This window comes from Canis aureus, chromosome 23 (genome assembly GCF_053574225.1).
Source record: "Canis aureus isolate CA01 chromosome 23, VMU_Caureus_v.1.0, whole genome shotgun sequence".
NCBI classification, from domain to species: Eukaryota; Metazoa; Chordata; class Mammalia; order Carnivora; family Canidae; genus Canis; species Canis aureus.
In genome coordinates, this window is record NC_135633.1 from 9837895 (window position 1) to 9861626 (window position 23732).

Here is a 23732-nt window from a genome sequence, read left to right on the forward strand (position 1 = left end):
CCATTTCCTCCCAATCTCTCATAATCCTAGGCATCCACTAATCTACTTCCTGCTTCATGGACTTGCCTATTCTAGATATTTCATATACAAATCCTATAATATGTGGCCTTTTGTGTCTGGTTTCTTTCACTCAGCATAACCATTTTCAGGGTTCATCCTTGTAGTATGTATTTTTATGGCTGAGTATGTGTTCTTTATTCTTTTTATGGCTGAGTATTCCATTTTATAAATATCACATTTTATCCATCAGTTGATGGACATTTGGCTTGTTTCCACTTGTTGTCTATTATGAATAATGCTGCTTTGAAAAATAGTGTACACGTTTTTGTATGGACATATGTTTCCACTTTTCTTGGTTACATAGTCGGAATGGAATTCCTGGGTCATATAGTAGCTTTATGCTTAGTCTTTTGAAGAACTGCCAGACTTTTCCAGAGCAGCTGCACCATTTTCTTACCAGCAGGGGTTCTGAATTCTCTACATCCTTTCCCATACTTGTTATTGTCTTTTTTATTATGGCTTGCCTTTAAAAAAAAAAAAAAAGATTTATTTGAGAGAGAAAGAGAGAGTGAGTTGGGAAGAGGGGCAGAGAGAGAATCTTGAAGCAGACATCCTGTTGTGCACAGAGCCTGACAGTGGACTTGACCTCACAACCCTTGAGATCGTGACCTGAGCCGAAACCAAGAGTGAGAGTCTTATTTGACTGAGCCCCCTAGGCGCCCCCAGCCCATCTTTTAATTACAGTATAAATCCTTCAACTTTTTTTTTTTTTAAGATTTTATTAATTTATGAGAGACAGAAGAGAGAGGGGCAGAGACACAGGTAGGGGGAGAAGCTGGCTCCATGCAGGGAGCCTGATGTGGGACTCGATCCCGGGTCTCCAGGATCACGCCCTGGGCCAAAGGCAGATACTTAACCGCTGAGCCACCCAGGCGTCCCATGTGTTCTTTTATAATATTGTTTTTGGCTGTTCTAGGTCTCTTGCATTTCCATATGAATTTTAAGATCAGTTTGTAAATTTTGTGCAAATTTTTATTTTATTTATTTTTTTAAGATTTTATTTATTTATTCATGAGAGACACAGAGAGAGAGAGAGAGAGGCAGAGACACAGGCAGAGAGAGAATCAGGCTCCATGCAGGGAGCCCGATGTGGGACTCGATCCCGGGACTCGAGGATCTCACCCTGGGCCAAAGGCAGGTGCTAAACCACTGAGCCACCAGGGATCCCATCGTGCAAATTTTTAAAAAGCCAGTTGGGATTTTGATAAGGATTGTTGGGGAATATTGCCATCTTAACAATAGGTAAGTCTTCTGATCTATTAACCAGGGATGGCTTTCTTCTACTTAGATATAATTTCTTTCAACAGTTTTGTAGTTTTCACAGTAAGTTTTACATGTTAAATTTATTCCTAAATGGTTTCTTTCTTTTTGATACCTTTGCAAATGCAGTTGTTTTCTCAAATTCATTTTCAGATTGAGAAAGATTCTTTTTTTAAGATTATTTATTTATTAGAGGGAGAGAGAGCATACATATGAGCTGGGAGAGGGGCAGAGAGAGGAAGAAGCAGACTCATTGTGGGGCTCAATTTCAGGACCGTGAGATCATGACCTGAGCTGAAGGCGAACACTTAACCAACTGAGCCACCAAGGCATCCTGAGAAAAGATTTTTAACATATTTTTTTTCCCTTTATTTAATCCTCAGCCTAAGTCTAGGAGACAGGTATTATTTCTCTTTGCAAATGAGGAAATAAGTTTAGAGAAGTTAAATGATTTTGCCAAGGTAGTATTTCTGGATGAATGAGGAGGCAGTTGACTCGACTGCAAACTCTTGAATGCTGTCTGTTCTCCCTTTGAAACCCTGGATGAAGTGCCAGGAGGGTTGGGAGGGAAATTCAGGGTGTCTCAAGTGAATGAGGTAGTCAAGAATGAGACTTGGATCCTGAACAGTGGTGACATGGGTGCTCCTGCTCTATTTCTTAAGCCCTCAGGGAGTATTTGGAGGCCACCTGATTCAGTGATGAAAGGCCCAGGTCCAGAGTTTGAGCTCTGGCTTCACTCCTTGCTACCTCGCTCTTCAAGTCGTTTTGATTCGCTAGCTTTAATTTTCACCCTCTGTTGAGTCAGCCCTATTACCTACTTCATGGGGTCCTTATTAAAAGGATTAAATCACATACTATTCATGTTCATAAAACTCAGAGCCCAGGGCCTACCACACAGAGTTCTTTTAAAGATTGATTGTATTTGTTCTTCTGCTTAAAGCTTTATTCATTCCACTCTCATTTTTCTCTTTTCAGTACACGTTCAGAGATCTAACTGTGGAAGAACTAAAGAATGTAAATAGATTTTTCCCACATTTCAGATATTCCATGGACACTTATGGTAAGAATCATAACCCCTAGTTTTAGCTACATTTAATTGTTAATTATTCACAGAGAGCTATAGAATTATAATTTCTCATTTCTCTCTTTTATCCCCTGATTTTGAACTATACTTTGCAACCTGTGGTCTCGGAGGAAATTTAAGTTAATACAACATATTATATGAGCTTTCTATTGCTGCCTTAACAAATTAGCAAAACTTACAGGCTTAAATACAAAGAACAAAACTGTTGGTTGCCAGAGGGGTGGGAGTGGGTGGATGGGTCAAAGAGAGAAAAGGGATTAAGAGTACACTTACCTTGATAAGCACTGACAAGTGTATAGAATTTTTGAATCTTGATATTGTACATCTGAAACTAATATAATACTGTCTGTTAATTATACTTGAGTATAAATAAATAAGTGAATAAAATAAATAAACAACAATCAGCACAAATTTAGTAGCTTAAAAAACTCAAGTTTACTGCCTTAGAGTTCTGTAGGCTAGAAGGGCAACACATCAAAGTGTTGGCAGGTTTTAGGTCCTTTCTGGAGGCTCTGGGAGAGGTCTGTTTCCTTGCCTTTAATATTATTATTATTATTTAAAGATTGTATTTATTATTCATGAGAGACAGAGAGAGACAGAGACACAGACAGAGGGAGAAGCAGGCTCCCTGCAGGGAGCCCGATGCAGGACTCAGTCCAGGACCCCCGGATCACGCCCTAAGCCAAGGGCAGACACTCAACCACTGAGCTACCCAGGTGCCCGCCTTTATTATTATTATTATTTTTTAAAGTTTATTTCTATTAGTAATCTCTACATACAAGGTGGGTCTCGAACTCATGACCCTGAGATCAAGAGTTGCATGCTCCACTGACTGAACCAGCCAGGTGCCCCTCCTTGCCTTTTTTAGTGTCTAATGGTGACCCACATTCTTTAGCTCTTCATCTCTTTCCTCCATCTTCAAAGCTAGCAATGTTGCATCTCTCTGACCATCCTTCTATAGTCATATCTTTGCTTTTAAGGACCAATGTAATTATATTAGGCTTACTCCAATAATATAGGATAATTTTCCCATCCCAGGGTCCTTAACTTAATTGCATCTAAAATGTCTCTTTGTTAAATAAAATAACATATTTACAGGTTCCAAGGATTAGGGTATTGGGCACCTTTGGAGGCCATTATTCCGCCTGCCATATGATTGATTCTGAATTATTAATAACAAAGTTTAGTTATTATCTTTAGTTAATGTATAGTTACCTAGAAGTGAAGATTTTACTTCACTGCCTTTCAGAATTTCTGACCACAACCCAAACTCAGAAATGTTTTATATCATGACTCTGTAGACACATAACTGTGTAGACTCTGGCATTTTCCATTCCATTCCATTTCATTTAAAAGCAAATGTGGATTGAGACTCACTAAATTGATTTTAGAGCCCACAGATTAGTCAAAACACACAGGTTTGAGAGACTTTGTTGTATGTGGGTATGTTTTATATTTGAATTAGTTGCATTTAGAAATGTACAACTCAGATTTAGGTATTAGAAAATTTGAGGAGTAGTTGAAGTATTTCTTAGGAATACTACTTTCATATGTGGAAGAAATGATTAAATTCTAGCCCAGCTGTTGCTAGCCTCTCTTGATTAGCACCTCATTATTTGGTGCTGCAGAAGTGCCTGAGATGAGGGCTGTTAACAGCTACTATTTATTAAATGCCTGATATGTTTCCAGATGTTTTATCCACATTATCTTACATATTTTTTTTTACAACCAAAGCTGTGAGGTGTTACCATCTTCATTTTTCAGATAAAGAACCCGAGGCTTAAAGAGTTTAAATAACTTGCTCAAGTACACAGGAAGTTAGGGATGGAGTCGGGTTTGTACATATGTCTGTCTTGCCTGTTGTTCACGTATGGCTTGTTCTTTTAAATGTCTTTCATCAACATAAAGACTTAAAATTAAAACTTCATTATACCAATTAATTCTTATCTACCTCCCAAAGCAGTTGGGTAGTTTGAAACCAGAGGTAGTGTTTCCTATATTCAGTTCGGAGATGAGAGTCTTTAATTTTCAACCACTGTGTCCCAGTCATTGATGGGTAAGTCGAAGTTTCAGGGACATGAAGGTGGAAAGAAAGTTGAGAATAATGGAGTTAGAGAAACCAAAGAAGATAATTAGTGATCTTTTGAAAAGGTCACTTTAAAAACTGAAGCTAAATACATAAATAAATATAAAAACTGAAGCAGGGATCCCTGGGTGGCGCAGCTGTTTGGCGCCTGCCTTTGGCCCAGGGCGTGATTCTGGAGACCCGGGATCGAATCCCACATCGGGCTCCCGGTGCATGGAGCCTGCTTCTTCCTCTGCCTGTGTCTCTGCCTCTCTCTCTCTCTCTCTCTCTCTCGGTGACTATCATAAATAAATTAAAATTAAAAAAAAAAAATTAAAAAAAAAAAAATGAAGCTAACGTTTTTTTCTGATTATAAAGTTATTGTCTGGTATCTGAAAGTAATTATAACTGATTTGTTACACATGACAATTATTTAATAATGCCCCCACATTTTAAAATCCTAAACTTCTTAGATGTGTTATGTGTTTTCACATTATCTCATTTGATCCTTATGACAACTTTATGATACAGTATCTTTATTTTACAGATGATGAAACTGAAGGTCAAAGAGATTGAAGTAACCAAAAGTTGCATGTGTCTGAGTGGGAAAAGTAGGCCTAGAACCTGGAATTTTTTTTTTTTAAGATTTTATTTATTTATTCATGAGAGACACAGAAAGAGAGGCAGAGACACAGGCAGAGGGAGAAGCAGGCTCCCTGTAGGGAGCCCGATGCAGGACTCAATCCTGAGAATCCAGGATCACACCCTGAGTCAAAGGCAGATGCTCAACTGCTGAGCTACCCAGGCATCCTGGAACCTGGGATTTCTATGTCAAAGCCCTTTGTGCTCTCACCTGTCCTCTTGGCTTCCTAAGAAAACAATATATAGTAATTTCCTCTTGTCAATATATTTACAGATTCCTAGATGATGAATTTTAGAAATTATGTGTGCTTCTGTATATGTGTATGTGCATGAACAAACTTTAATAATTGTTTTTTCTATTTTTGAGTACATATTTTGGGGCTTTTTTTTTCTTTCAGTATTCAAAGATAGTTCCCAGAAAGACCTGCTGAATTTCACTGGCACTATTCCTGTCATGTACCAGGGTAAGTGAGAAAATGTGGGAATTTTGTAAAAGAGCAGTTTCACAAGAACTTATATTTGTTTAGTTCCATACCATTCTCAAAGTATTTTCACATGTATGTATATATGACCTGTATAGAACCTTATTGGATATAGCAGAATGCCGTCCCATTCAAGGTGGCCTAGCTTAGTATCTACAAATTCAATTCAGTTCAACAAGTACTTACTGAGTGCCAACTATGTGCCTATACTCTGTTAGGTGCTGGGGTACAGAGGAGAGTAAGACAGATGTTGGGGAGGAAGACCTTCCTCTGCCCTGTAGTCCTTTTAGCTGGATTTCAAATCAAATTGACATGAGACAGATGAAAAGGAGAAATTTGAACTTAATAGGCACGCATATGAGGAATGCACACAGACGTGAGATTCCAAAGACAGTGAGGTAGCTTGAAGTTTTTGTGAGCTAAGGAAAGGGAAGAGGCCTGTGGACACAAAAGGGAGAAAGACCATTAGCAAGAAGGGAAAGGAGATGCTTGGAAAAACAAAGATTGCCCTATTATGCAGATAATGTTTTTAGGTAAAGGGGAGTCTCTATTAAGAGTACTCTTCCTGTGAATGGATAAAGAAGATCTGGTTTATGTATACAATGGAATACTACTCAGCCATTAGAAATGACAAATACCCACCATTTGCTTCGATGTGGAACTGGAGGGTATTATGCTGAGTGAAATAAGTCAATCGGAGAAGGACAAACATTATATGGTCTCATTCATTTGGGGAATATAAAAAATAGTGAAAGGGAATAAAGGGGAAAGGAGAAAAAAATGAGTGGGAAATATCAGAAAAGGAGACAGAACATGAGAGACTCCTAACTCTGGGAAACGAACTAGGGGTGGTGGAAGGGGGAGGTGGGCAGGGGGTGGGGGTGACTGGGTGACGGGCACTGAGGGGGGCACTTGATGGGATGAGCACTGGGTGTTATTCTATATGTTGGCAAATTGAACACCAATAAAAAATAAATTTATTAAAAAAAAGTACTTTTCCAGGAATATACCCTTTTTTCCAGAGTAAATATAGGCATTTGAGAGGGAGACAGCTTTTCCGGCATCTGCTGTATTTCAATTACTTTTAACTCAAAATAATCTTTATGGCAAAGTGGCCCATCTTGAGCAGCATGCCCTGAGCCCCTGCACAGACATAGACCTGCTCTTTGGAGAGTTCGCTTTGCTTTCCCTAGTAAAATGCAAGGGTCGCACCTTTTTCTCCACTACATCAATGTTTTATTCCTCTCCCTTCTCCTGTGTATGATGTCCCCATTCTATGGGTGAAACTGAATCTTAGCCTAGTCAAGTGATTTACCTACGACCACACAGCTGGTATTAGGCTATAACTTGAAACTCCAGTAGTATATTTGGGGGTCATTATAGCTCAAAGGAAGCAACATCTTTTCAGGTAGCCTGACAGGTTAAAATAGTTAAGTGTTTGCCCAGCAAAACAAAACATCACTAGCTCCCCTATACTTAATTCTTTCTATATGTGCAGACCTACTTCATCGGTGTTCAACAGGACTAACCTTTCAGATAGGCATCACAGGTGATTGCTTATATAGTACGATGTAAAGAACACCAGTGAAGCATTGGTTCTAATATATGTCTCTGAAGGGGTGCCTGAAATTCCACAACTAAAAATTTATTCCTCTTTTAAAATGCAAATAATCCCAAGAAGGATGTTATCCAAAATCACTAATACACAGTGCTGTGTTTATAGAAAATGCTTGATAAATATTTGTTGAAGGTCAAGTTCATTTATTTGATTACTGACTACCAAAGGAATTTGCTGGGCATTTGAGAGAGGAAGTGCCCTTAAAAATGGGCTGAGGAGGGTCTGTAAACAAATGGGGAGAGAACAGTGGAGTTTGCTCCTTTGCAAAAGATTCAGTTCTATACTATGGGAATATTCTGCCCCCAAAAAGACGCCCAGAAGCTATATTTTGGGGGACTTTTTTTCAAAGTAAGTGCTTCGTATGGTATTCCCTAGACTTTTACAAACCCTTTCTAATTTCTTCCCCTCCGTGATGACTTATTGCCTGGGGCTCACTCATGTTTTATTCTGCCTCTGTTCGTGTCCCACCGTGACACCTCCTTTGCCACAGGAAGTGCATAGGAATTCATTTTGGTTTTTATACATAGAAATGTGGTTGGAGATGAAAGTAGATAGCAGTGAGCTCTGCAGAAATTGAAGAATTTTTATTTTCCTCCTTCTCTCCTGCCAAGCTCTCAGACTCTTTTCTAGTTGCCTCAACACCTTTATTCAGATATGATCCCCATTACTTGTGTTCTGCATTTATTATGATTAGGTGTTAAAAAGAGAGAGAGAGAATTATTGCCCACCCCAATGATTGATTGGTTGATTGACTTCATTCCTATTAGCCACCCCAGTGATGTCAAGGGCAGTTACATTTTACAGAGGAGCTCATGAATTTAAATGAATCACAGCTTAGTAGCATTTCAGTTTCAAGGATATTGTGGGAAAGTAACAGGAAGGCATAAAACTTATTTTAATATCATTGGTATGATGCCCCTCATTGGCATTCTGCGTCTCCAAGAGCCAAGAAGTTATTTCACTGATTCTCACACTGGGTCTTCCAAGGTAGTAATGGTACCTGCAGTATCTTCATTTTTTCAGTACATTCTTTTTTCTTCTTTGCTTTTGAGTAGAATTATATCAACTCAATATAATCCACACTAGTTATTTCCTGTTGATCAGAAGGTCAGAATGTATTATCTCTCTTGTCTGTAAAATGGTACAATAATAGAGCCTCACTCTAAAATTAGGAGGATTAAATGAATTACTGTAAGTAAAGCTCTTGGCATAATGCCTGGCACATAATAAATGTTTAATAAATTATTGTCTCCCTATATTTTTCACTTTCTAGTTTTATTAGTATAATAATAATATATACTCACGCTAAAACAATTTAAACAATTGAGAAAGGAAGTGGTTAAGCTTATACCTAACTTTCCACCCAGTCCTAATTTCCCGAATAAATCTTCCATTGGTATTTCCTTATGTATACTTGCAGACATTTTCTAGATTATTTATTATCTTCAAGATAGTGTCAAGGTTGTGATGACACTTTTTCTTCATCCACTCATTTAGAGATGTGTATTCATCTTAATAAGATGATACCCATCTGAACTTTACTTACAGCTAACTTAAATTATATTTTTATGATATAATTACTTCAGATCCAAGAACTCTACCAGCAGTTCTGACTTTTTGGTAATGAATTACTGAAACCTAAATGGGCAGGGTACAAGGCAGGACATTTGTCGACCAAAAAGAATGGGAAAGAAGGAAGAAGAGAACAAATCAGTAAGCGAATCTTACCAGTTAGACACAGGAATCCTGTTCACTGGTTGCTTTGCCAAGCATGGGCTATTCAAATGCATTGATGCTGCTGGGGAGGCGCATTGTGGGAGGCAGCAGATCCTTGATCAATTAGGAAGACACCATCAATAGACATTCCTTTTCTTTAATGTGTAGTGATTAGTGGCACCATCAGGATTTGTCCTACTTCTTCAGCAATATTATGAAACCAAAAAAATCTGCGTGGTCTAGAACAGTGGCTTTCTAATGTTTTGATTGTGACGCATAATAAATAGTTTTATATACATAGCTAGCATACACATGCACGCAGACACACTATATACATGTATATGAAACACTATACTACCTGTCATATATTCTATTTTCTTTTCAATTCCATTTTAAAATATTGCTTGCAGCCTACTAAATTAATTTTGTGACCCTACCAAATTAATTATTGTGGCCACAATTTGAAAAACACTACTTTAGAGAGTATATAACATTCGACAGAGTGCTTCTGGAGGAATTTGATGGTGTGTCTCAGTACCTGTCAGTTACTTTGTGGTGCTATGATCACATGACTTCATAATCATAGAATTATCTATCATCAATAGCTATGCCTATACCCAAATTGTAAATACTTAGACACTATGGCGACAGATATTAACTAGACTTATGGATCATTTTGTGGTAAATACAAGTAATTATGGTAATAACAAGTGGTAATTACCACAATAATATTGAGGTAATAACAAGTCATTATGTTGTACAGTGAAACTAATGTTTATGTCAATTATATCTCAGTTTTTAAAATTGTTTTTAAAACTGATACAAAAGTAGAGGAGGAGTGTGATTCTGAGAACTGATAGAAAAAAATAGACCCACAAGTATCAGGACATTTCTATACTGATTTTCAATCCTACCTGCACATTAGAATTACATGGGAAGCTTTTAAAAAAATTCTATCCACAGCCCATCCCACTGAATCAGTAACTTTGGGGGAGTGGCCTGGCTATTGGGATGTTTCCAAGTACCTTAAGTGAGTCTACCATGCAGATATGGCTGAGTATCATTGTATCCTTAGAGTAGGAAGCAAGATGAGAAAAGCTGTCAGTGGGAGGAGGATTTCCTTAGCAAGAAAAGGATTGCAGTGGAAAATAAAACTTTTAATTTAGACCCGGCCTAATTCCAAAATGGGTTTTAGGTAAATTGCAAAAATTGCCAACCCTACATGGTACCATGTCATGTATTTTTCTAAGCATTTTACATACCTTAACTAATTCCATCCTCAGAGCAACCTTGTGGGGTAGGAGCTATTATTATTACCATTTTATAGATTAAGGAATTGAAGCACAGAAAAGTTAAGGAACTTGCCTAAAATCATATAGCCAGTCATGGGTAAAACTAGAATTTGAACCTAGACATTCTTGCTCCTGAGCAGCCATTTTCATAAATACAGTGAAAGACATGCAGTAAGACTATGAAAGCAGGAATGACTATCAGAAGATACAGTAGAACAGCTAAGGTAACTGATCAGATTTGTAGTTTGAGTTTGGTTTTGCATTTTTATTAGGTTTAGCTTTGGGCTTCCTGGCAACCAGGGCAGTCAGTGGGCATAATGTATGTACGTGGCTTTTGTTCTCAGTAGGCATAATGTATGTACATGGTTAACAATGGAAGAGCATGCATGCCTGTCTCTTGGTATGCCAAAATTTAAGAACAAGGGGACTGATAAGGTTATGTTCAGGTCTGTGTTCTATGTTACCTAACCCAGCTCATTTGCAATTAATGAGGAACTTGAAGGTCAGTATCAAATGTATCAAATTCATCTTTGTTAATTCATCCATTTTTAATTTGTTCATTCACTCTTATATAAGAAACTTATTGTCAGACAGTATGTTAGGCACTATACTTGATGCAGGGGATCTAGAAATGAATAATACATAATCCCCTGGAAGTTTACAATGTGAAAGGAAACACAGACCTGTAAGGAGATAACTTCAGTGCAGAATAAGTATAAAAATAGAAGTATCCACTGCTTTTCAAAAGAGTTGCAATAGTTCCATTTGGGTGGAACAAAGAAGGTTATGTAGAAAAGATGCTGTATCCCAAATTCCTGGCATAGTAGCTCCTGTAAATATTTATCGAATTTAATTAGATGAACTGGCCATTGTCTTTTTAAATTTCTTCAAGTGTTATGCTGGTGCTTTACACCATGGGAACATGAAAATGGAGAAGTAGGCCTTGATTTATACAAATCCTTTACATATACACTTAACTACAGATCTTATTTTTTTTTTTAAGATTTTATTTATTCATGAGAGACACAGAGAGAGAGAGAGAGAGAGGCAGAGACACAGGCAGAGGGAGAAGCAGGCTCCTGTGGGACCCAGGAAATTTAACAAAAATCCCCTACCCTTGGACAAGCAGAGCAGGACTAACTCCATTTTGTGCTGCACCTGCCACCTCCTGTATGGCCCCCACTTGACCTGCTTATTGCTTAAGGCGCTGCCCCACCCTAGTCAAGCTGCTGGGCACACCCTAATTGGAAATGGCTCAGTGATAGGGCCAGTTCAAAATGGATACTTTAGGGTAAAATGTAATTCAATCGGCCACCTGCTTGTGGACCCATGACTCTGCAACTTTCTGCGTATCCCATTGGCCACTGGCCCCTATAAAGCTGCTAGCCTCTTAGTCTCGGGGTCCAAGTCCCTGCTCCGCTGTGTCGGATATACTTGGACCCAAGCTCGAGCTTGTAAATAAACCCTCCTGTGTTTGCATAGGTGTCGGCTCCTTGGTGGTTTCTCGGATTCGCGATCTTGGGCACAACAGCTCCAACAGGGACACCCTGGGCCAAAGGCAGGCGCCAAACCTCTGAGCCACCCAGGGATCCCCTAAACTACACATCTTAAAATGCCACCTTGCTGTATCATGAATGTAATGTGCATACTTCATCATTGTCTGAAAGTGTGTTTGTCTCAAATAGGTAATACCTATAACATACCAATTCGTCTGTGGATTTTGGATTCCCACCCGTTTGCTCCCCCCATTTGCTTCTTAAAGCCAACCGCAAACATGGGAATCTCAGTTGGAAAACATGTGGATGCTCAAGGCAGAATTTACTTGCCCTATCTTCAAAACTGGAGCCATGTAAGATCAATTTGGATTTTCTTTTATGAGTCTTTATTTTTCTGAGTATTTCTCTTTATCCTAATGGTACAAATAAGTTACTGAATTTTCTTTCAATGGTATTTCTCACATGAACTTTAAAAGTAATTTGAAATTGAGCTCCCCGGAGTCACCCAAGTTCCAAACCCCAGTGGCAAAAAGCAGCCTGCATGAAGTGCTGTCTCCAACTATTACTGGGAGCTCAATTATTTGGAACCAAGTATTATTTGCTCCCCCTCTTTTTATGGTTGTTTACTGCTTGATAAAGCACATGAAAAGCTACTGGCAAGATAATGGACACTATTTCTTAGTCCCTCCTTATTAAAGATTCTTATGTAATATATGAATTTATTTGTAGTTTTGCCTGCTTTTTACTTTTATGTAAATTGAATCATACTGTATATAACCTTCTGTTATATGTTTTGTTTTAACTGAACTTTTTTTTTTTTTTTTTTTTTTTTTTTAATATTTATTTATTTATGTATGATAGTCACAGAGAGAGAGAGAGAGAGGCAGAGACACAGGCAGAGGGAGAAGCAGGCTCCATGCACCGGGAGCCTGATATGGGATTCGATCCCGGGTCTCCAGGATCACGCCCTGGGCCAAAGGCAGGCGCTAAACCGCTGCGCCACCCAGGGATCCCTTAACTGAACATTTTTAAAAATTCATTCACAGTGATATATGGAACTAGTTTATTTAGTTCATAAGTTTTCACATTATGCAGTTTTGTTTTCTGTATTTTTGTCATCTACCATTATGCTGAGCACTTCTCATTTTAAACAATATGTTCAAAATACATGGTCTTTAACTGGTTACCTGATACCACATAAAGATATTGGCATGATGTATTTACAAATTGCTCTGTTGTTAGAAATTTAATAATGAGCATCCTTAAAGATAAAGATATGTAAACATAAGAGTATATATATTATAAATCTTTAATAATTTAGTAATGATAAATCTCTAGGAATGGAATTACTGGATCAAAGTTTATAAATGTTTTGAAGGCAATTCTTACATATTGCCAAATTGGCCTCCAAAAGGTGGACAAAATGTATGTCTATGATCACTTGAAATCAGCATAGAATACCTTTTTTTCAGCACCCATGTTCTGGCAGAAAGTATTATTATTAAAGCAAAACAAACTTTCGCTTATCTCCATATATTTATTTAGAAGGGTATATAATGTGTTCTCATTTTTGGAAGTAAGATTTTTGTGAAAGGATAATTTATAATATATTTATATGTATCCAGGAAGTTGTGGGACAGGAGGACCAGGAATCCTTGAAGGAGACCAGGGATAGGTCAAGGGTCAAGTATAGCTGGAGTAAAAGATGGTGTTAGGATTACAACTTTTTATTTTATATACATCTCATAAGAAAGCATGCAGTTATGGGCATGTTTTACTTTGTTTTTATACTTTTCTGTATTTTTAATATGTATAAAATCTTTAAAAAAAGAAAAGAAATACAAAAAGAAGTGATGCACACCAAGTAGTTGGCAGTGGAGAATAGGTGGAGGAACATTGACCTTTTACTTTATGAATTTGTATATCATTTGCATTATTTGGTGATTTTAATAAATAAGATTGATAGATCAACGTGATAAATTAGGTATAATAAAAATTTGTCAGTTGGAGGGACCTTAATGTTTTTCTGTTATTTGAGAAATTGAGATCTTTTTCATATATTAATCAGTCATGTATGTTCCTTTTTTTTTGAATTGTCTTCTGTCTCCTTCATCCATTTTTACCCTTTTTTTTTTTAAGCTATCCTCAAACAGTATTTTGACATCTCTAGCCTATTGTGGGAATTCATATTTCCTGTTTCCCTTTTCTCATTTTCACTTGCATCTCTTTTCATAGTTTTGTTTGTATGGTAAATACTCAGATAATAGTCTAGCTGAGGTTGTGCTTGACTTCAGACAATATTGGTTTCATTTTACTATTCTGAACCTTTTTATTATATGCTAAAACTAGATTTTTAAAAAAGATTTTATTTATTCATGAGAGACACAGAGAGAGAGGCAGAAACTTAGGCAGAGGGAGAAGCAGGCCCCCTCCAGGGAGCTTGATATGGGACTCAATCCCAGGACCCCGAGATCACCATGTGAGCCGATGGCAGATGCTCAACCACTGAGCCACCCAGGTGCCCCTAGTTTTCTTTTTTTTATTTAATTAATTAATTTATTTTTAAGATTTTTTATTTATTCATAGAGACACACACAGAGAGAGAGAGGCAGAGACAGAGGCAGAGGGAGAAGCAGGCTCCATGCAGAGAGCCTGACATGGGACTCGATCCTGGGTCTCCAGGAGGCGCTAAACTGCTGCACCACTGGGGCTGCCCCTCTTTTTTTAAAAATAGAATTAGAACTAGTCTTAAGAAGACATTACATTATTTAAATTGTCCTATTTAAAAGTACTACAGTAACTTTAAGTTCCTCATGAGGTTGGAATTATAATTATGTAGTACAATTACACAGAATTTTGGAGCTGAAGGAATCTAGAAATGTCTAGACCAAGGATTACAGACATTTTCCATAAGAGATTCAATGTGCTGTGTTAGACCTATATTTTAGACAATATTTACTAACATATTTAGGGGTGAAAAGGTATTGGATCTGCAATTTATTCTCGGTTCAGAAAAATATGGAGAGGGAAAGAGACTGAGAAAATATTGCTAAAATGTTAACATTTGAGTGATCTGGGTGAAGAATATATGAAAATTCTTTGTACTTTTTTGCAACTTTTCTATAAGTCTACAATTATTTCACAATTAAATAAGTAAAATAAGGGGGGGGGGGCGCCTGGATGGCTCAGTCGGTTAAGCATCTCTCTGCCTTCAGCTCAGGTCATGATCTCAGGACCCTGGGATGGAGCCCCTCATTCACCTCTGCTCCCTGCCCAGTGAGGAGCCTGCTTCTCCCTCTCCCTTTGCCCCTCCCCCTGCTCGGTTCTCTCTCTCTCTCTCTTTCTCTCTCTCTGTCTCAAATAAAATTACTTTAAAAAGTCAAACAAAAAGATAGGCAGATGGTTCCTGAACATATAAGTACTTTGCTATAAGCACATTCATGTTATTTTCTCATCTTTCGGAGATGTAGACTAGCATTTCTCTAATTTTCAGTTAAAAGAATTAAGTAATTTTTCGGTTAATACTATCATGTAATTTGTATGGTAGTTTTCCAAAAATAAGAGCATAATGCAAAACTTTCTTTTAGTTAACTTTAGATAATAATGTATAGGTTAAGAAGGTAGTATTCTTTTTTTTTTTTAAGATTTTATTTTATTCATTCATGAGAGAGACAGAGAGAGAGAGAGAAAGAGGCAGGCAGAAGGAGAAAGCAGGCTCCCCGCAAGGAGCCCAATGTGGGACTCAATCCTGGATCCCCAGGATCACGCCCCAAGCCGAAGGCAGACACCCAACCACTGAGCCCCCCAGGTGTCCCAAGAAGGTAGTATTCTTTAGGAAATTTTTTGCGTAACTTTTTCTTTTGTGTGTATTCTGCAGCCTAAATCTGTCATTGTTGGACTAATTAAAGAAATGATTGCCAAGTTTCAAGAGGAACTTCCCCTGTATTCTCTATCATCATCTGATGAGGCACGGCAGGTAGACTTGCTAGCCTATATTGCAAAAATCACTGAAGGTTTGTATTTTTTGTTAATCAGAGAGTTATGAATTTATATTTTCTCACTAATATCCTTTACTCTCTGCTACTGGATTTCTATAAATAAAAATATTCATGTATCTGTACATATCTGTGTTGAATCAAAAATTCTTTCCTATACATCTGTCATAGGGTGTTACCATATAGTTCCAATGAATGTGGTTTCTTAAAATGTGAAAGCTTACTCTTATACTGACAGATAAAACAATTTGTGTTTGTTCAAAATTACTTGATATATATTAATGATCCCAAACCTTTTTCATTATATACTTAAGTATCTTTTTGCCTCATTCAATATTGGGCCAGAAAATCTGATTCTCCATGTTTCTCATTGAGGATAAGTCAGATATCCACACTTACGAAAGTCAGTAAGGCATTGAACATTTTTGCCTTATAGACCAGAGCAGTAAGAATCAGAATGTTTTTCAGAATTATGGAAATCCTATTTTTTAGTCTTAGGCTCTATTGAGAATATTTACTGAGATTCCTGTTTGTCTTGCATTTCACTTGTTCAAGTATTTTCGAATGCTTATGGAGTAGCATTATGTTTTCTGTCCAAGCTATTGAAGGTTGGTGTACTTTTTTAAGATGCTAAAAAAGATTTTTTGATATTATTTCAAAACTCTCATGATAATTCACTTTTATTTCTAGGTGTCTCAGACATAAATGCAAAGAACTGGGTAAATCATGAGCATAAAACCGTCAATAAAATTACTGTGGTTGGAGGTGGAGAACTGGGTATTGCCTGCACATTAGCAATCTCAGCAAAGGTATGTAAGCATAGTGGTTAGATATCCATCTATCACATTGCTAGACTTTTAGGTAGTTTATGTTTAACATACAAGAAATAATGGCTTCATTTTGTCATGTGGAAAAAACTCATTTTACCTTAAAATGTATTTAGTAACTTGGCAAAAAAAAAAAAAAAACAAAACTGAAAGCTCTCATCAGGGATATTGCTTCTTAATTAGTACTTGGAATAGGCTTTTAAAAAGTGATTTGAAATAAATAAATAAATAGATAGATAGTAATTTGAACAGGATCCCTGGGTGGCTCAGCGGTTTAGCGCCTGCCTTCAGCCCAGAGCGTGATCCTGGAGTCCCAGGATCAAGTCCCACGTCAGGCTTCTGCATGGAGCCTGCTTCTCCCTCTGCCTGTATCTCTGCCTCTCCGTGTCTCTCATGAATAAATAAATACAATTTTTTTTTAAAAAAGTGATTTGAACAATGGGCTCATCATCCTATTCCAAGGGAAACCTCAACCTGACATTCATCTGACTTAGTCACCAATTCCTTTGTGTTTTCTGAGTCATGCTGCTTTAATTAAGCTCTTATTTAATGTAATACTTAATTTTAGCTCTTTCTAAAATTAACATTTTTTCTTAAAGATTGCCTTTTCTTGTGTAATTACTCTATATTCTCTTAAGATAATAATTTCTAAGTTAATATTTTACACTAGCTTGAAATTTCTTTATTTTTCCATCAGTCCTTTTTACTAGATCTTTTTGTATATAAATTATTTTCAGGAAAGCTTAAATTCCCTTCCAGAGAAGTTCAAAAGACCCTCCAGGGTCCCAGTATCATGATAACAGCAGGTCTGTGTCTTTTCAGGGATGTAGCCCAGAGTAGAATAGCTGTCCCTCTCTGTTTATTTGGTACCTGACATTTTGTTTTTACTTTTCTATTAAAATGTTGTCATCTAAGTTCTTTCCTTTTTACTTCAGACTCACATATGTCTCAGAGATAGGTTCTACTTTAGTAAACAATTAAATTATATCCAGGGAGCTAGAAAATTTTAAAAGCTGGCTGTGTAGAACAACATATGCTGACTTTTGACTTCGCTTCATTTCCTCCACCCTCCATCTGAATATACTAACTAGTCAATCCCTCTTAATTGGAATTTGAACTGTTTTCAGTTCCTTTGTTACTAAATAGAATCCTTCCATAAATACTGCTTTACGAGTTGCTTATTTTCTCCTCTGAATTTTCTTTTAGGTGTACATAATCTCAAAAACAGTACTAGTGAATCAGAGGGCATGAATGGTCTTTATGGCACTTATTACATATTGCTAGTTGCACTTCAGAAAGGCAGATTTATGCTGCTCATAACAGTTATGCACATCAATCTGATTTTTTGACATCCTTAACAGTATTGAGTTTTATCAATTTTGTTGAGTTTTGGTAAGTACAAGAAGGCCCCTTAAAGTCATGTTTCTTTACCATCTCACTATCAGTACTCCTTTGTCTGTAAACTGTCCAAATGGAAATTTTGTTCCATTTTCTTTGTAAATATTAATATTTTGATACAAGATACATGCAATGCTATGATACAGTAGTAGTCATAATAATATCAGTAGAAGTGGTGGTCATAGCGCCAGCAACTGACCTTTACTGATTGAATGCTTACTAGGTGCCAGGCGCTCAGCTAAACACTTGACTGATTTTTACTAAATTTTACCTAACCCTATATGTTGGGTACTATCATTACTACCATTTTACAGATGAAGTTGCATAATTTGCCCAAAGTCACACTGTTAATAAATGGAGGCAGGATTTGAAGTAAGGCAGTCTATTTACAGAGCCTGTATCCTAAATCTTTACTACTCAGTCTGTGGCTTTCAGACCAGCAGCACTGGTGATACCTGAGATCTTATTGAAGTTGTATTATCTAAGGTCCCACCCCAGACCTATGGAAACGAATCTGCATTTTGACACAAAACCCCTGGTGTCCCATGTGCTGCACTGATCTAAATTGTGATCCCCTCCTGCCCTTTTTTTTTTTAAGATTTTATTTATTTATTGATGAGACGCAGAGGGAGAAGCAGGCTCCCTGTGGGGAACCTGATGCAGGACTCAATCTCAGGACCCCAGGATCATGACCTAAGCCAAAGGCAGATGCTCAACCACTGAGCTACCCAGTGGTTGAATGATGATCCCTTAAAGTATGGGAAATTCTGCTTTAAGCCATAATGTTATCCTGCTTCATTATTGCTATCATCCTTACAGACATTAGGTCATTTCTAGCTCTTTAAATATCCTTATACGTGTTGTATTATGTTACCTATGTACTAATAAACTTGTAGGATAATTTCTGTAAATGAGATAGATGGATTAAAGGAATTACCATTTTTAATTAGCAATAATCAAGCCTTGGATAAACCTCATTGGTACTGTGCAAAGCTGGAATTACTCTTTTTAAATTTTGGTAGAACTTGTCAAATTATCCTCCATATCAGTTGTACCAGTTTATTCTCATATCCACAGTATGTAAGAATGCCTGTTTTCTCACATTATTGTTGTTAAACTTTTGGGTCTTTCTGTGTCTCATAATTAAAAATGATAACTCATAGTTTTCTTTGCATTTCTCTTTTGAGTGTAGTTGACAGTAATAAAATTAATAGGTACAAGTTAGAGAGGACTTCTCTCTGCCAGCTCTGGGTCACATAGTAATCCTCATAGCCCCATGAAATAAGGCGAAGTTCAGTGACTTGCCCAATGTCACAGAGCTAATAATACTATAGATGGGTTTTCTTTTGTACTTTCTGCCTGGCAGTCTGGTGGATCCCTGGGTATTCTTGCCTCTGTACCCTAATATAGGAAAGATCCTCAAACTGCTTACCACTTTAGAAGAAGACCTTCCATAGGGCACCTGGGTGACTCAGTTAAGCATCTGCCTGCAGCTCAGGTCATGATCTCAGGGTCCTGGGATCCAGCTGTACATTGGGCTCCCTGTTCAGTGGGGAGTCGTCTTCTCCATCTCCCTCTGCCCCTCCTCACTGCTTGTGTGTTTTTTTTTTTTTCCTCTCTCTCAAATAAATAAATAAATCTTTAAAGAAAAGAAAAAGAAAAATACCCGTAAAGGTAACTTAACTCTGAGAAGTTTCTGTGCCGTCATTTACAGTTAGCCTACTGTGGCAACCAGAGAGCCGTCTACAGGCATGTGGAGTGTTTTCTATTAGATATCTGGGAAGAGTTCTACATGATAATAGGATTTTATTTTAGATTTATTATCTTTTTTTTTAAAGAGAAACTTGGCATTGGTATTGACTTTCATGCTAGAAATGAGGCATTAAAATAGAGCAAAAAAATCACTCTCAGTACTTTCAAAATGGAAATTATGACATTAAAATGAAAACATAAACTCAAGAAACAGCAGCAAATGTATTCAGTGCACCAAATTATCGTAATTACTCCTGTCCCATCAAAGGAAATCTGCAATCTGTGACTTCTGGGTTAAGTCCTACTAGATCCCAATTTTCTGTTAAGCCTAAAGGATCACATTTCAAAAGTTCATAGTAGTTTCTTGCTTGCACATCCTTTTCATTGCTATTATATTACCTTTTCTTCATAAGACAGCATACGAGGTTGTGCATTCTCCTTTAGCTTCACTTCTGAATGAACTTAAATTGAGTAACTGGCTGTGTTTGTGTAATGCTGTATGTTCTTATTATACTGTACAGGGCATTGCAGACAGACTGGTCCTCTTGGACCTCTCAGAAGAGACGAAAGGAGGGGTAATGGACCTTGACATCTTTAGCCTGCCTAATGTGGAGATCAGCAAAGGTCTGGTTATTCTGCTTATAAGATGCTTGCCTCATATTTGAGTCCTAGAATTTTTTTTAAAATACTTTTTTTAGAACAGTTTTAAGTTCATAGCAACATTGAATGGAAGGTTTCCCATATATATCCCTTTATCCCTGCACATGGACAGCCTCCCCCATTATTAGCATTCCCCACTACAGTGGCACAATTGATGAGCCTACCTTGATACATCATTAATCATCCAAAAGTCATAATTTACATTGGGGTTCATTCTTGGTGTTGTACATTCTGTGAGTATGGACAAATCTATAATGACATGTATTTACCATTATAGTATTTTTTACTACCCCCAAAATCCTCTGTGCCCAGCCTTGAGTCATAGAATTTTAATGCTAAGAAGCATTAAAGATCACCTAGTCCAAGTTCCTCATTTTACATATTGGGGAAACTAAGATTCAGATAAATAAAGTGACTTATCCAAAGCCATACAGATTGTAATTGATTATATAAACAAGAGTCAGATGAGCAGATAACATTCTTATAGGTCAGAAGGATTTATTCTGTCTTTGACTTAAGCTACAGTATAAATTTGTTTTCTTTGATTGGTTCCATGCTCATAATATATTGGTTAAGAGCACTGGTTCTAGAGTTGGGGGTCCGTCCCAACTCTGCCACATTATAACTCTGGCATTTGTCAGGTTATATAACCTCTCAAAGTTTAGTTTTATCATCTACGAAGTGGGAATAATACTTACTATATCTTGGTATATGTCAGAGTTAAGATTTTTACAAAAAATGCATATGGCTTTCACCAAAAATATATTGTTAAAATAAGTCTTAATAAGAACAAAAAAGACTTTGTATTCTTTTTTTTTTTTTAATTTATTTATTTATGATAGTCACAGAGAGAGAGAGAGAGAGAGGCAGAGACACAGGCAGAGGGAGAAGCAGGCTCCATGCACCGGGAGCCCGATGTGGGATTCGATCCCAGGTCTCCAGGATTGCCCCCTGGGCCAAAGGCAGGTGCCAAACCGCTGCGCCACCCAGGGATACCGATTTTGTATTCTTAATAAATAAAAATATAAATGTTAGGAAAGTAGTTTTTATCTCATCTTAATTTAAATATTTGCATATATTTTATAATGTCCATAGTGTACTAATACAGACATATATGTAGGTAAATACTGATTTGGGGATGTGGGCTTAAAAAAAAAAATATATATATATATATATATATATATATATATAAAGATTTTATTCATTTATTCGTGAGAGACACAGAGAGAGAGAGAGAGAGAGAGAGAGAGAGGCAGAGACACAGAGGGAGAAGCAGGCTCCATGTGGGACTCAATCCCGAGTCTCCAGGATCAGGCCCCAGGCTGAAGGCAGTGCTAAACTGCTGAGCCACCCCGTCTGTCCCCCAATCTTTTTTTTCCAAAAATATTTTATTACTAGAGATGCATGATCAAAAAAACTGGAAGACAAGGTTAAAGCTAAAGTCAAATTGTAATATGTTCTAGTTGTTTGGATTTCCTTATTTAGGTCCCCTGAATTCCTTGACCATATTTTCCCCAAAAAAATCAAGGTAATCAGTCACAAGCCTGATTGTACTAAGAACAATAGTGGGTGAGAAAAGTTGAAATTATACCTGCATGTTATACTTTGGGTGTGATATTTGAAGTAAGCTTCTGGATCCCTGTAGGATATAACCAGTTCATTTTCCTTGTCTAGAAAGAGTACAATATTTGCTTTAATGATCCTTTTGTAGGCATCATATAGAGGATCCCTTAGGGAACTGGTTATTCTCTTGTGCCTGTCATTTCCAAGTACTGAAGTTCTTAAGGGACCTTTTTACTCTTCCAAATCACTTTAGGAGACTTTAGTACATGGACTCTAGAGGTTGTGAGGCCTTTTAGGACCTGAAGAAATTGTTTCTTCCTATGTATCTCATTAACCATCAATAACTATCATTTCATGTAATTGAAAGAATAGACTCCTTGGAGCAGAGGTATAGTGTACTTGCTACCAACTAGGGAATGTTGAATGAGTCCACACCATCTTGGGGCAACTTTCATGTTCTTCTTGTTAATTTGGTTATATATTCCTGATAACACTGTATTTACTACTATTACATGAAGAATTTTATCTGTTTATTTATTTTTAAAGATTTTATTTATTTATTCCTGAGAGACACAGAGAGAGAGAGAGAGGCAGAGACACAGGCAGAGGAAGAAGCAGGCTCCATGCAGAGAGCCTGACGTGGGACTTGATCCTGGGTCTCCAGGATCAGGCCCTGGGCTGAAGGCAGCGCTAAACCACTGAGCCACCCAGGCTGCCCTTGAAGAATTTTAAATATAATGTTAACTAACATCTCATAAATATATTCCATAATATGGAGAAGTACATTAATAATTTTGGGAAATTAAGGTCAGTAGTTTTGAGAATTTGAGTAATGCTACATCATGACAGGCATTGATGACTACAACCAACCATTGTAGAGTTATGCTTTGGCTCTATTTGGACTTTTTCAAAATAGCTATTAAAACATTTTGGGGAGGGATATATATATATATATATATATATATATATATGCAGATGAGTATGCAAATATGCATAACATATATATATACACACACACACACAGTTATGTTTGTGTATGCATAGACTAAATCTGGAGAAGTACAAAGGAATAATTAAGAGTAGTTGCTTCAGGAGTCAGATGGGAAACTGGTCCTGCACTTGTTTTGTGAAGTTAATATTTTTATTCCTCTATTTTTATTTTGTACTAAAATACATGTAACATTAAATTTACCGATAGTGACATTTAGGGCATTCACAGTGTTGTGTAACCATCACCACTATCTAGTTCCAAAATTTTCATTGCCCCAAAAGGAAACCATGTACACACTAAGCAATCACTCCCTGTTTTCCCTTTCCCCATGTCCTGGCAACCACTTATCTGCCCTGTGGATTTGCCTATTCTAGATATTTCATACAAATGGAGTTTTCCTACATTATGTCATTTTTTATGTCCGGCTTCTTCCACTTGGCAAAATGTTTTCAAAGTTCATCCATATTGTAGCATGTATGAGTACATCATTCTTTTTATGGCTGGGTAATATTCCATGGGATGGATGTACCACATTTTGTCTGTTTATCAGTCTGTGGACTTCTGGGTTCCATCTTTTGGCTATTGTGAAGAGAACTACTATGAACATTCATGTACAAGTTTTGTTTGAATAACTGTTTTCACTTCTTTTAGGTATATACTCAGAAGTAGAACTTTGTGCTCATATGGCAATTCTGTGTTTAATTTATTGGTGAATTAATAGTGTGCTTTTGAATATCTTTATTAATAGTACATATAGATCTAAATAGCTCTATTTCTTTGAACAGTTTCATAATATTTTGTCATATGGCTGTCTGTTTCCTGTTGGGAGAC

The 23732-nt window shown here is 37.1% G+C and overlaps 1 protein-coding gene across 13 annotated transcripts in view; it reads left to right on the forward strand.

Annotated features, from left to right (window-relative positions):
• UEVLD (UEV and lactate/malate dehyrogenase domains) overlaps positions 1 to 23732 on the forward strand; it is a 47580-nt gene that overhangs the window by 4986 nt on the left and 18862 nt on the right. For 10 of the 13 annotated variants that reach the window (XR_013361909.1, XR_013361908.1, XR_013361907.1 and 7 more), the window contains exons 2-7: positions 2296 to 2380; positions 5510 to 5575; positions 11905 to 12068; positions 15593 to 15728; positions 16401 to 16519; positions 20209 to 20311. Coding sequence is in view for 10 of the 13 variants with exons in the window: in XM_077866255.1 (XP_077722381.1) it covers positions 2296 to 2380; positions 5510 to 5575; positions 11905 to 12068; positions 15593 to 15728; positions 16401 to 16519; positions 20209 to 20311 (673 nt within the window). In the remaining 3 variants the exon portion in view is untranslated. Of the gene's footprint in view, positions 1 to 2295; positions 2381 to 2976; positions 3121 to 5509; positions 5576 to 11904; positions 12069 to 15592; positions 15729 to 16400; positions 16520 to 20208; positions 20312 to 23732 lie in introns of those variants that run through there. The other 3 variants (XM_077866252.1, XM_077866261.1, XM_077866257.1) reach the window with 3 other exon arrangements.